Below are 14,854 nucleotides of genomic sequence, written 5' to 3'. Positions count from 1 at the left end.
TAAACAAAGTTTTGGTAGTGAGGACTATTAAAACTGAAAAATCTGTTTTTTAAATAATCATAATTATGATGAGATAAAAAGATGTAATGTTACTCTTCCTTCATGACACTTTATTTATACAACTTTATACTAATAAATCACAAATACTAGAGTCAGCTTTACATATTTTTCCATACATAACACTCAGAAAATAAGGTACAAAAGTGGTCACTGGGGCAGTACCTCTTCAAAAGATACACATTTGTACCTAAAGAGTCCATACAGTACCCAAAATGTTTTGTGTAGATTTTGAACCTTTTGTAGACATGGAATGAAACGAGCAGCTGTCTTTGAATGATTCACTCAAATGTTCAAGATACTTATTCGTTTAAAACTGGTCTCATACCCATTTTCAACAATTCACGTCAGGATACATTTCATGTATGATTTGCAAACTACTCCAGTCACTAAAAGTACAACAAATGACCATTTCAAGCTGTGTTTTCCTCTAACTTTATTTTTGTAATGAAAAGCAAACAGGCTACAGAGGAACTTTTAGTTTAATGCAAATGTACAGTGCAAAGAGATCTACAAAGCCCAAACACACTCTACACACATAGCTTTACTTATGCAGAAGTTAGTAATAAAGACAAATATTTTATTAAAATAAACAAAAGAAGGTTTATGCCACCCAAGTCAATATTTTCTTAACCCATGCCTTTCACAGCCAGTTCAGTGTTCAATAGCTCCACATGCAAGGTAGGAGATTTCAGCTGGGTACATGACATTTCAATGTGACAAGTTAACTAATTAGCTGTGAAACCGTTGTACATTCACATCTGCAACCATTTGGATTGAATATTCATTAGTATACAATTTTAATTAACAGAAATCTGTCTTTACATACTACAATTAGCCCTAATATGCTTAAATAAATGCCTGTCAATGTTTAGTGTTTTTAAATTCTTAAATTTCTAGGACAATTTAAAAAGAACCATATTACCATGTTCATGACAATTCGTCCATTACCCAGCAGACTTCCTCTGGCATTTGAATAAATAACTTATAAATAACCACAAAAACATCAAATGCAAGAATTATCCTAGAAATATCCTGTTATTGTCCAGCACATGGAACATTTTTGCAAGGTAACATGCAACTAGCGATATTTCCAAAAGCATCAAATAATCTAATATTCCATTCACATTTGTTAAAATAAGGGAATAACATCTCTTGCCCTCAATCACACACACACATACACAAACAAAACAAAATGATCTATTTAATGGAAAAAAAGTAAAGTAGTCAGCATGAAAGAGAAAAGAGTTATGTAATGTAGTGTTTGAGCCTCAAATACTGACCTTTGGAACTATTTAATAGTCAGGACCACCTCACAAGCTCACCTTCCTCTCAAAAATAAAAAGTTATTATACTCAGGCTTTATTTTACTTCTCATAGTTATACTGTAGATAACACAGTCAACTGAACAAACGTTTGTCATCTTGGGAGTGTATATATTGGTGGTATTATGTTGCAAAGCAGCAATGTTATAGAAACGCACACATTAGTGCGCAGCACAGACAGATATTCAGATATTCATGCCTAGAACTAGAGGGGTGTGAGCTTTATTTGACTATTTACAGCTACTGTGTATATATATATATATATATATATATATATATATGCAAATGTTTGGAGAAGTATCCATGTCTGTCTGACATTCTTCGCTGTGTTAGACTATCATGCAGAGACTTTATTTTTTGACTAGTGGAGCACATTAGCATCAGTAATATTCGTTACTCTGACAAACAAATCTCCGCTCACTGATATCTGCTCTTTCTTTCTGCCTCTCGATCAACCAGAGAGCAAAGGTGCAAAAGTTAGTCGAGTGAAATTTCTGCCATGCCGTTTGGATGCAGCTGTTGAGTCATATCATGTTATACATCTCCAGAACCAGAAGCGGTTTTAACAAGGACAGAGTGAGCAATGTAGAGGAACTACATTCAAACGGGTTCTTAAATAATTTTCTGATTTCTAATTTTGCCCAGAAAAGGACAAAGAGCTTATGGCTTGATCAGCCTGTACATGTTGACATACAGGGAATGTGAAAGACAAATAAATTAAGAATATGAGGAAAGGTGAAGAAATGTGTGAGGTGGTACATAATTCCGTGTAAAGTGGACTGCACTTTCCTCTTCTTACAGGAAGGGGGCGTACTCATTCCCTGGTGCGACCCACGATGGCCAGGATGTAAAGGAAGATGTTGATGATGTCGGTGTAGAGGTTAAGAGCTGCATAGACGTACTCCTCTGGGCTAATGGCCATCTTCTTGTTGCCCAGGAGAAGCTGGGTGTCCACAGCCAGGAACTGTGAAAGAATAAACAAGCACTGAGTATCGCATTCATTCTTGGGGAAATAAAACGAGCTGAACTGCTACAGAGATTGAAAATTATATTAATCTTTTCCTTTTCTTCGTTTTTTAAAGATGTGTGCTATTATATACAATTTTCACCTTGTGGGTGATTTAAAAAATCTCATAGACTTACATCGAAGGAGTGATTCAAATAATATTTAGGGACTAGAATATCATAAAGGCTCTTTTAACACTTTAAGCTTATAAGCAATCACCTAGCACAATGCACTGGGCCTAGCAGCACCGCTGATGTTTTATTCAGAAACTACAAAATCGTGTGTTCTCAAATCATTAGCAAATACTACATGAAGTTCACTGGGTTTGTATCCTGCTTTACTGCAATAGTTACACTATTCTGTTTAAAAGTTTGCAGTCAGTCTGTTCTTTGGAGCTTTCTCTTGATCAAAGAATCCTGAAAAAATGTATCAATGTATTGATTAAGATTGATTATAATAAGAAATCTCCAAATCAGCATATTAGAATGATTTCTGAAGGATCATGCAGCACTGAAAACTGGAGTAATAGCTGCTGAATTCAGCTTTGCCAATCACAGCAATAATTAACACTTTAAAATATATTCAAATAGAAAAAGGTTATTTTAAATTACAATAATATTTCACAATATTACTGTCCTTACTGTATTTTTGATCAAATAAATGCAGTCTTGGTGAGCGTAAGAGATTTCTTTCAAAAACATTAAAAAAAAAAACTTACCAATCCAAATTTTGAATGGTACTGCACATCATAATTTCCTGAAGGATTTATCCAAGAACTCTACAGTAATTTCCTGATGTTCCAACAGCTTAATCTCACTGCTCCAAAAGACATATGATTTTATACAGCCAGTCAGACTGGAAAATTGGAGATTTCGAAAGGGCCCAAATTTGGTGACCCAGTTTAAGACAGATGGTGAAACGTTTTACATGTACCTCACAGCAAAGACATAATTCTTACACCATTTTGACAAAGGACGATGACTTTAATAGCAAACAATTAAACTATAATAGCAAAGTGCAGGTTTCCACTTTTGAAAGATATATGTTCGCCAAACCAGCATGCTATTGATCAAACAAACTGTCCAAACCCTAATAATCTTATCTATTTTTAATTTTTCTTAATCTAATGGTTATTTAATCTTAAAGTGCAGTAGCAAAGCACCACTCCAGCCATTAGTCCAGACTTCTGTTTTATTATCTTGTTGAAAACAGCAGTGTAGTTTAATGAAGTGTGGAAGTCACAATACAATGTCTTTTCTAAAGTCTAAGAAGTGTTTTGTTTCTAAAGTGAGTAAGCTGAAATATCTGAAGAGATGAAAAAAGAAAAAAAGAAAAAAGTTAACTAAATCTAACCAGAGAGAGAAGATCAGCTGTACAACTTAACATTTCTTTTCAATAAATTGACAGCTAGAATGCCAAAGGTTTTAAAAGTTATCAATAACGCAAGTAAAGAATAGATTGACGAAAAAAAGGTCTGACAAATTTAACAGTCTCCGTAACACAGAAGTATACATTTACGTGAACATTTTTTTTTTAAAGGATATTAAGGTATTGATGGTTTTACTTACACAAGTGAACAGCAGGGCCCCGAGCGAGGCGTAGACGATGTGGAGAATTTTGTTTTGGATGAAGATGCAGAGGAAAGAGGCCAGGAGAAGGACAATCAGACAGACAAAAAGAACACCCCAGCAGGAAGTGAAGTCATATTTGCTCTATTTTTGAAAAAGAGAAGGATAATGACAATCAGTGGTGGTTACCGCATACAAAGGATGCATGGAAGACACTTGATAAAACCTCCTAGTTCAAACGTTCGGAAAGTAATTCTGCAATAGTTGAATGGGAAGGTCCACAACCGTGAACTACACTATGAAATCCTGACATGCTGTCATTATAAACTTGAGATGTTGTTTGGTAACAAAGTGTGAATACAATACAATACAATACAATAAAATAAAAAGAAGAAAAACTATGAGACTGCTACAGTGAGCAAACAAACCTGCAATGAGAAAAGCACAACTGTGAAGCAGACCACCGCAGTGATGCCCACTGCCATGATAACTGCATCTGTATCATAGTAGCTGGCGACCATTCCAACCATATAGGACAGACTCAGGGTCAGGATGGACTGAGAAAGAAGAAATACAGTTAGCTATATACTAAAACATTTAACAAAAATATTTAACATATTGCAGACAACTAATTTTTCCAGTTTGCAAATCATATTAAATCATATAAAAACTAGAACATAGAATACATAGAATAAAAACACGTGTAAATATAGGCAGTTGTACCAGTGCCACCAGGTTCCATGGGTGTTTGCGGCGAAACTCTCCACAGCAGCTGAGAACGATCAGTGAAACAAAGAAGACAGCGTAGGAGACATAGTATGTCCACTGATTTCTCCGTACAAACACTTTGACGTCAGTTGCAAAGGTGAAAACGGCAACAAAAGAGAAGGTGACCAACAGCTGCACGGTCAAGACCATAAACACCTGAGAAGAGAGTAAAGAAACCGTGTTTTTCTTTGACACACTGTACTGCTACATACACCATTTACACACACACATTTGATAAGACCATTTGTAGTAACTGTGTTTAATAAACATTTGTAATTTATTTGTGTGTATACTGTACACTCTGTAATAATGATGTTAAATGTGACATTTTTAGAGATTTTATTTCATTTATTTCCCAATATCTGACCATTTTGAGACTACTATAATTGCCCATTAACTGTGCCTGGCTGATAAACAAAAGTAGTAGTTCCCTATATTCTTTTTTAAGAAATTAAATTCACATCTATAACATTTATTGTTATATTACCTTTCCTCAATTACAAAAAATAGTTAACACTGCTGTGAGGGTTTTTCTTATTTTTAAATACAGCACATTAGATTTTTTTCTTTTGCTATTTAAGCAAATTGGAATGCAAAAAAAAAAGTGTTATTAGTGTCCTAATTTTGTCACCCATGGCTTTTCCATTTTGGCTTTATTTTTGTTAAATAAACAATGACACAGTGCAATATATCATGTGTTGTTGTTCATCTGAGGTTTTATTTTCCAAATTTTAAGAACCAGTTATATGTCCTGATAAGGAAAACCATGGAATTCAATAGTGTCCTAACTTCTTCACATGACTGTGAATATATATATATATATGTGTGTATGTATGTACATACATACATACATACACACACACACACACACACGCGCACACGCACACGCACACGTATATATATGTGTATGTATATATGTATATGTATATATATATATATATCAACACTATAAAAGTTTACCCAAGTAACGTAACCCACCTATGACAACTTCCGCTTCTGAGAAATGTAACAAGGAAATGTGACATGGTTCCATTCTTGCTCATTTTACCTGGAACACTGGACTCTTTCTACAAATTTATTTCAAATCAAATAAAAATAAATAACTAAATAAAGACCCCACCTGAATCGGTCTCTTACTGATTACCTTTCTAATGAAGGCCTGTCGGATACTCTTATCTTCCCAGCCAGAGTTCACAAACTCATCATTGCCATAGTAAGAAGGGGGTCCATCTCCACCGTGGTATCCAGGGCTGTCCATAGAATCTGTCAAAAACATGAAATGATGGGTGAAATCTAAAGTATGTTAGAGCCATCATCTAATGTATTTAAATCCATCTAGTATGCTCATTCAATAAAACGCCGACAGAAATGGAAAAATAGTGAGTCCTGACTAGGGCTGGGTGATATGGGCAAAAATTCATATCTCTGTATTTTTTTGGCCGATTTGCGATATACGGTATATTAGGCCTGGGCGATAGTATTGATATTTATCGACAGTACACCCTCTTCGATAACGATATAAAAAATGTTCGATATAGTGCACGATATAGGCACGTGCTATGAGTGACGCAGACTGCACACACAAACACAAACACATGCTGAATTGAGTGCTGTGCCTGCCTGTGATGAGGAGATTGTGAATAAAAAAATTTATATTAGTCGAATTTAAAATAAACATTTGCATTTGAATGCAAAAATAGTATGATCCAATGTTAGATGTGTGTCAGGGAGCGTCATTAGTGGAGCACGAGATGCGGTGATGATGATGTAAGTGACGTTGTAGTTTAATGTTTTGTTAGTCTAGCCCACGAGACGTGCAGGTGCTGCGTTATTCATTCAAAATATTAGAGAAATATAGAAGCTCAATGCGGAGAAGATCTTGATTAGGTTAAAACCGAAACCAAGCCATTCACACAGAATGCATATTCAGAGCATTTTTTAGACGGAGAAATACGACTGCTGCACTCGTGTCTCACACAAGAGATATATAGAAAGCCATGCAAAGTTAAAACAGTTTAAACTTTTAGACCACACGTCGCAAATTTGTGGAGGTTTATTCCTTTTCACTGCGTCTCTTATGTTTTTAAATGCAATCTGCGTGATGGGCGATTCGGCTCTTTGTATTAAGCAATGCATAAATACATGATGCTGTTTTGTTCATAATAGTTTATGCAATTTATGAAATGATGTTTGATTTATATGAGTTAATTTAGACGTAATGCACGTTTTTTTCTAGACAGTTACTTCCTTTGCGTTGGCAATTTAATGTGCTGCATTATTTTGCTCATTGCACCCTCCTGTGGCTTCAGGAGACAAGCCAAAAGTTTCCTTCAGACTTATTTAATCTGCATATAAAACATTAGAAATGAGATATTTGTTTAATTTTTATTTTGTGTTTGACTGTTAAACCAAAAAATATTTGTTGCTTGTCTCAATAAATTGGGTTAATTCAAAAATACAGTGGTTAAATTTAAAAGTTTTTTTCTATTGCTCTTTGTTTTAAAAAAGGTTATAAAAGATGTCAATAATTATCGATACCGAACGATATTTCACTTACCACCCAATGTTGTCCAACAACACAATACATATTAAAGGCTATGAAAACAAACAAAGTGAATGTAACCATGTAAGCCTTTATATTATGTGCAAAAAAGGGTTAAAATCACATTTCATTCTAACATTGTAACATTGCAATCTAAAAACAAAAATAAGGCTATTAAAGAGGAAGTTAAATTCACTAAACTATAAATGAAAATAAATGAGAACAAAAGCAGAGTTGTTATTTTGCTATTTTGATTACCCCATTACAGCCACTTTACAGTCAGTGCTATCATAAAAATACACTTACTTGTAGGTTTAAAATTCTCCACATTTATTGTCCAACTACAAATATTTCAGCAAAATTTATATTTTAGTCAGAATTAATGCGCTCATATTTAATCGAGCTCTGTCTGTTTGGCACGCATGCGCGCAGCGGCACTTGTTCACTGAAGTCTGTAAAGTTTAGCGGAGAATCCCAAAGCAGAAGGCTCTTGCACTTCTGACAGAAAAATGGAAATATTTCCATGGCTTTCTAACATTTACAGATGTAGAATATACCTGTGAAATGTAAGTTATGCATTCAGGAAGACAGCACATCTCAAACACATTAAACAGCGCGAGTAGCCTAGTGTCTCTGTCAGCGGCACATGCAGCCTTTCTGTCAGAGCATATGACAGGCCGAGCCACTTAAACTAATATGCGAAACGAAACTATAAACTATGTCTTTCCAGTTTTAAAGGACTTAATATGAAGCTTGTCACGTGTTTAGAACAAATTGGATTATGCACTTTCTCCGCAGCAGCTCAGTCGGTGTCCTCCGCTATATTTTCAGATGCGCTCGTATCAAACTAACTTACTGTATATCCATATAAACGGTATTGCCTCATATCGAATCGCTTATAACGAAAATATCGATATATCGTACAAACTTGATATACTGCCCAGCCCAAGTCCTGACATAAACATTTTTCTTTTCTGGAAACGGTTTACCATTAGGATCTACACCAAAGGCAGGCTGGCCGGGCCCCTGCTGGTATGGACCTTGAGCGTAGGGCCCTAATATACAAATACTCTAATAAGCATATAAACTATCTACAAATAGTAGATAAAATAATTATTCAATTTATCAGATTTTAAATGTATTAAACAATCTGATATTATTTTGATATAAAATAATACCATAACTCTAATAAAAAGATGTTTTTATAATATTATAATATATAATTGACTAGTTTCAATATACAGTGCAACTGTTTTTGTAAAGTAAAGTGAAGCTACATTAAAATCATGATGAAATGGAAGTAGCAACAAACTTTTTTCCCCATATTGTAACGTACAGATTCATAAATAAGTGGTTTTATGCTGACTAAATGATTAGAGAAGTCCACCATGCCCAACCCGAGAGAAGTTTGTTGACTGAATTTTGATTAAAAATTTAGGTTAAAAAAGCGGCTGTATTGAAGAATCATTCACAATAAGATCAATGCATTTAGAAATTTTATAGGGTGAATTTTCATTTCTTGCCAACCTTCAAATTTAAATACGGTATATTTTAAAGTAATTTGTGTAGGAGTTACACATCCTAAAACTAAAAATGGACAAACCAACAATAAGCTGTGATGATCTGATCAAAACAACTCTAACTGGACCAACCACAAGTGAACAATCCAGCTCTGTTTACTCAAAGATTCAATTCAGTCCACTGAATAATGGTGCATTTTAACACAAAAGGGGCAGCCAGAAGGCAAAAGGGGCATGATTCAGTGGGAATTACGACTGAATACGGAAAACAAACAACACCTTCAAGAACCTACACCAAACCATACATTATCCAAATATTTATCCAACGGCAGAGGACATAAGATTACAGCTTCTCGGTTGTGCAGCTGAAAGAGAGGAACTGCTATGGACACTGATCTGAATGCATGAGTTGGTGGGGAAACCCCTTCATTTAAATGTGTGAAAGTGAGACTATAAAAAGAAGCTAAGATTCAGTCTGTGAATGACCTGCATCTTGTTTCTAAGTGGTCATCCACACACAATGTGTTTTTGTGTATAAAAAGCTAGATGGAGCATAATGTAATGGAATAAGAAGTTTGTATCTCAAAACTATAGACATCACAGCGCCGGAAGCTGGGAAAAAACTGCAACACAATTTAAAAAGGTTAAAGATGTCCATATAGTATGTTTACCACTGATCTATATAGATCAGTGATGTTTACATACAAAAAAATTATATTGGAGAATTGTAGAATATTATAGAATTGTATTATATAAAATAAAACACTAAATACTAAAAGCAATCATTTGAAATGCTACAAATGAATTTAGGCACCTAAACATTATAATGTACAAATATACTGTATATGTGAAAAATATTAATTTAGAGATTTGTTAAAAGATTACACTTACCAGTGTTTTTAAATTATTAGTTTTTTTTTAAGTGAGTGTTAGATGACAGAAAGGTTCATATAAATGTAAAAATAGGGGAAATTAGTATGGCCAATTAAACAACAACAACTACTTCTACTACAAAAAAATGGTAAAGAATTTATAAGTTTTAATTAGTAAAACTAAACACTGTACATTTTATCAATTGCAATCAACTGTAAAAAACACAAGGCGGCAAGTTAGTCAGCATAACATAATGACCTTCTTATACATATTATAATATTGTAAAATAAATGTCACTATGAATAATCTCTGTCCCCTTTAAGGTATAACAGCACTGTATAACAGCAGTTATGCAACACTGTCCCATTTACTGTGGAAGCCAAATCCCATGTGACTTGATCTCAGCTCAGCGGTCTGCCCAGCGTTACAGACCAGGTTATATTCAGCGGCCGGTTTTCCACTGTCCCCTTCACAGCAGCAGGCCAGGAATTAAATAAAGCAATTCCACATAATTTTCCCCTGACAAATACAGTGACAAAAGTCTTGATCCTTTTAACATATGCAAGACGTCCACAATTATACATTTTTTTTTAGCTCTTAAACAATAATAGCTGGTGTTTGTTTTTGTTGTATTTGGAATGTCAGCTACTGAAAAACACAAGCTATTATTTTGTGTAATCTGCAAATCACATCAGGGTGCTCTATTAAATCTTTGCAGTGCTGAAAGCTCTCCATTCATTAACATCCCTGTCTGTTTATCTCTCAAACTACACAAACCAAATTAAGCAGCTTAATATGTTGCTAAGATCTGTGCTGCTGGTTGCTATTAGATCACTGCACTTATCAAGAATCAGTCAAGTTTGAGAGCTGTTTTTTAAAACATGTAAGCCTGACTGATTCGGTGATTCCAGCATACTTCATTTTAGCTCAGCAGGAAGGCTTTCCAAAGGTTCATGTTTATGACTGGCCTAGGGAGTTACTGGAAATGAAAAATAATATTTGACTGTTCAGTGAAAACCAAATTACTGCAAAGCAGATATTTAAATTTATGATTAATTAGATTAGCTAGAGTCTTTAATCAATAAAAACTCATCTCTTTAAGAAGTGATCAAAGCCCTTGTGGCTTGACGACTCAAATGTAAATACAAAAGCAAATACATTTAAAATGAAGAATTCAATGTATGTGGTATAAAATAAAGCCTGATTTAAAGGTAAATTTGTGATTAGTCTTATGGCACATATGTTTGTCAGCTGACTACTCATTCCTTGATGGTGACACATTTGTAAGCTTTCACTCTTAAAAATAAAGGTTTTAAAATGGGTTTTTCACATTGACAGTGAAAACCCCTGTGACTTTTGGTTTCCAAAAGAACCTTTCAGTGAACAGTTCTTAAAGGTCCTATTATGCTCTTTTACAAAGTCTTGATTTTGTTTTGGGAGTGTACTAGAACAGGCTCTCATACTAGATTGTTCGAAAAACACATTATTTTTCACATATTTTACATTATTATAACACCTCTCTCCCCAGTCTGGCATGAACGTGTGTGCTGTGATTGTTGTGGAATGGAAAAGTTTCATGGATGTTCATCAGGTTCTTCTGATGCATTCAGAATCAGAAGACAGCCTCAAATGTGCCAACGCAAACACTAAAATTAAACATGTATCTTCTTGACCATGGTAATATATCTACAAATGAAGGAAATTTGCTAAAAAATAACTAATTAGCATTTTATTTTATTCCTGCAGAGACAAACTTTGTTTATATTTATATTTATAGCCTACATCTTATTTTTAACGTGAGAGCAGGTGGTCATTTTTAACTTGAATGTGCGATGCTTCCAGGTATTTTAGCTGTACAAAAACAGCCTGTCATGTTGCCTGAACTTGTAAACTGGTATTTCTTTTAGATTATTTTAATTTATTACCATAATCATAAATGCATTGATTTACAGTGCAAATAGTTTTATTGTTTACGTCACTTTGCTATTCTTCTGGTTACAACCTATAGCAGCTAATGAAGCCAAATTCTCAATTCACATTAAAATAAACTCTGCTTAAAATTAGGCTTGCTGATACTCATATTTTAATCATTAAGGTCATGAACCTGGAACATGGGTGTGTGTTGATGATAATATAAGGAGAAATATATCTAGATTCAAGATTTAGTAAAAGATCCCAATTTAAAGAAACCAAACCAACAGATGAAAAATTATTTTCAAAAACGGCTAAACTTGTAACAGCAATGGAATGGATGTGGATGTCAACACATTTCACAAAGATGTGTAGGAAAAATCTGATATAAAAGAGCAACAGCTAGAGAGGTCTCTGAGGACTGTTGTCCAAACTGGTGATTCAATTGACCTATCGGTAAGCCCCACCCCCCTTAGTTACGGTTGCAAACTCGGACAAACAAACGGAGTTGCTAACTGTCTTACAATGACAGCTGTCAGTGTGAAAACCTTGTCATCCCTATATCTTTTTGATAAATTTTGCACACAAAATGACCACCATTCAAGTGGGACTTAAATATGCCATGGAGGCATATATAAAGATTTAAAAAATAAATATTGTGGGTAGTAATTTGGAAGCGAGGGTTCACAGATCACAATGCAAGCGGGAGAAGCCTCATGTTAACATCCCGGATCAACACTGTTCATGTATCGCAGGGTTCGATTAAATTAATTTACATTTAAGCAGTTTAATATGAAGAGACAGTGAAATGTAGACCTTCGTTTTTGTCCTATACAAGAGGTGAGAACAGTCCGCTATTTAGGTTTGTTTGGACTCACTAACTTTTAGCCAGAGATAACAACTGAAAATTGTAACTTATTGAGACTATGACGACCAGAAAACGAACGTTTTTGTCTTCATTGGGATTGGGGGTGCATGCTTTGGGACATTTTGCTCCGTTTTGTTTGGGTTTAAGAAATAGAATAAAATTAATTCCATTGCCTATCCTCTCAGGATACCTGAAATCACTGTTACAAGTAACCCAGGCACATCGTTTTTCCATTTTTGAAGCATAAACTCCATAAAAACGACACAAGCTTTGGAACTTCCAATGTTTCTTTATGGCGCTGAAACCTACTGTTGTCCGAGTTCCGCTCCCCGTGCTACTGATACTCAACTGCCATTGGCTCATCTGCGTTCGAGGGGAGGGGCTTACCGATAGGTCAACTCAGTCTAGGAAGGGTTACAAAAGCAGAAAGATCCTCTTAGGTGACATGTGGTGGATAAATGAAATGGGCACTTCACTTGGCTACTGCTGAAGTGGTTCACGGAGGGAATTATATGGAGGGAACATTGCTTCAGTGAGCCAAACACCTCACAGTTTGCACAAATCACTAAGCATTAGTGAACAGTGTTACAGACCTAAACCCAAATATGTTTACATACTTAAACATAAAAACTGGGCTTGTGCTTAGAAGCCACAGCACTCAAAACAAAACAACAAACTTGGCTATTTTGAGAAACAATGACAAATGCAGATTAGACAAAATCTAAAATTATTAATCAATCGAATATGCTGTAAGTGAAGCTTAAAATTAGTACTGTTTTTTCTTATTTCACAGCCTTCTAATGCATGTGGCTCTTAAAAATACAAAACTCAACATATACTACCTTCAAATGCTTAGGGGCAGTACATTTTTTTTTAAAGAAATGAATGCTATTATTCAGAGCCTTAAACTGATCAAAAGTGACAGTAAATACTTTTACGACGTTACAGAGAAATATATTTATAACAAATTAATAAATGCTGTTATTTGAACTTGTCATTAAAGAATCCTGAAAAAACTACATAACAGTTTCCACAAAAATATTAAACAGGACATCTGTTTTCAACATTGATAATAATAAGAAATGTTTTTTTAAGCCAAATAAGCATATTATAATTCAGCTTTGCCATCAAAGGAATTAATCATTTAAAAATATATTCAAAAACAAATATTAAATTGTAACAGTGCATAATATTACTGTTTTTACTGTATTATGATCAAATAAATGCAGCCTTAATAAATGTGAGAGAACAGTAGCATATATTTCATGATTATCTGAAAACGTGTATGAACAAAGTTTTAAATCACCAGTTAAAAAAATGGTCAATTGACACATTCCCTAAAAGCCTCACAAAGTTCCATAGCAGATGTGTGTCTCGATTATTTCCATGAATATTTAGTCCATTCTGTAATCTATGGACCTACGTCAAATTCATTCATATTTCTCCAAGGCATTTTCCAAATGAACATGGAAGATGCAGATTCCAGCTTTAAACCACCATCTCAGCATTTTATTTCCATGTGGACGAAGACTCGTGAAGGTAAACATCATCCTCTTGCTCCCATTTAATATGGAGAATGTGCTTTTACACTACACTGAATGGTATCGATTAAATGGCATAGATTAAATAACATTATGTGAAAAAAACTGAGGCAGTTCATGGCTGCATAAACAGGAGCTTTATACGTTGACTCTGTTTGCATTGGTTACAGGATGCATTAGCATGCATGCATGAGCATATTATGACAGCTAACCAACCAGGAACCAAGCTAAATTAGATAAGGTTGATGACTTTAAAGAGTGGCTAAGCAGATATTTGCAATTGTCCATCAACTGAATGACAAACTTCAGAATTTGGTCAGCTGAAAAGCACCAAGCACTGTGCCCAAAAGAAAAAAGCCACCTACTCCTCAACTACAAGACAAAAGGACATATCGCCAACACCTATTGTTTGAAAAACTGTATAAAATTTGTAGAACAACAATGCACAATGTACAATGTCACGAAACAAATAATAATAGTTTTTAAGCAAGCCTGGGGAAATGGATGTGGGTATTGAGCTGTATAATTTGCTGAGAGGGGTAGAAAGGGATGATGAGTAGGCCTGAATGTTATCCAGGAAAGCGAGTAGGTGTTGACTTGGCAAATAGTGAGGAGAGAACATAAATTTTAGAGAAAATAAAACAAATAAAATATTACAAGGATTCCCTATGATAAAGCTTATTGGGCTTAAGGCATAATATGCTCCAGTAAGCATAAGCACATGCTCAATGTCAATAAAATGCAAAGTCACGCTGAAAGGAAGAGGCTGTGGTTATCAAGGTCTTGCACATCAGACATGTGATGTGGTTTTTCCAGTTTTTTTTGTTTTGTCTGCATGTTGCAAAACATGGATTTGAATATGACTGACTGCTGTC

At 34.7% G+C, this 14,854-nt stretch overlaps 1 protein-coding gene across 1 annotated transcript; it reads right to left on the bottom strand.

The window, feature by feature from the left end:
- Positions 1 to 1,656: 1,656 nt before the first annotated feature.
- grinaa (glutamate receptor, ionotropic, N-methyl D-aspartate-associated protein 1a (glutamate binding)) lies at positions 1,657 to 10,049 on the bottom strand. Its single transcript, XM_016281403.1, has 7 exons — positions 10,031 to 10,049; positions 8,256 to 8,321; positions 5,869 to 5,987; positions 4,680 to 4,880; positions 4,385 to 4,513; positions 3,957 to 4,100; positions 1,657 to 2,346 (listed from the first exon to the last, which is right to left on the bottom strand). The coding sequence occupies exons 1-7, from the start codon at positions 10,047 to 10,049 to the stop codon at positions 2,197 to 2,199; spliced, it is 828 nt and encodes a 275-aa protein (XP_016136889.1). The 3' UTR covers positions 1,657 to 2,196.
- Positions 10,050 to 14,854: the final 4,805 nt, after the last annotated feature.

This window comes from Sinocyclocheilus grahami, unplaced genomic scaffold (genome assembly GCF_001515645.1).
Source record: "Sinocyclocheilus grahami isolate Dianchi unplaced genomic scaffold, SAMN03320097.WGS_v1.1 scaffold149.1, whole genome shotgun sequence".
Taxonomy (NCBI): domain Eukaryota; kingdom Metazoa; phylum Chordata; class Actinopteri; order Cypriniformes; family Cyprinidae; genus Sinocyclocheilus; species Sinocyclocheilus grahami.
The sequence above is the reverse complement of the archived record's forward strand: the minus strand, read 5'-3'. Positions and strand labels throughout refer to the sequence as shown.

What these genes read in the sequence shown, in the direction of transcription:
- grinaa (XM_016281403.1), bottom strand. An exon ending in CTTTGGTGTAGATCCTAATG is followed by an intron (nt 5,988 to 8,255) that starts GTAAACCGTTTC and finishes TGTTTTTGACAG; the next exon opens with ATTCTATGGACAGCCCTGGA. An exon ending in CATGGAACCTGGTGGCACTG is followed by an intron (nt 4,514 to 4,679) that starts GTACAACTGCCT and finishes CTTCTTTCTCAG; the next exon opens with TCCATCCTGACCCTGAGTCT.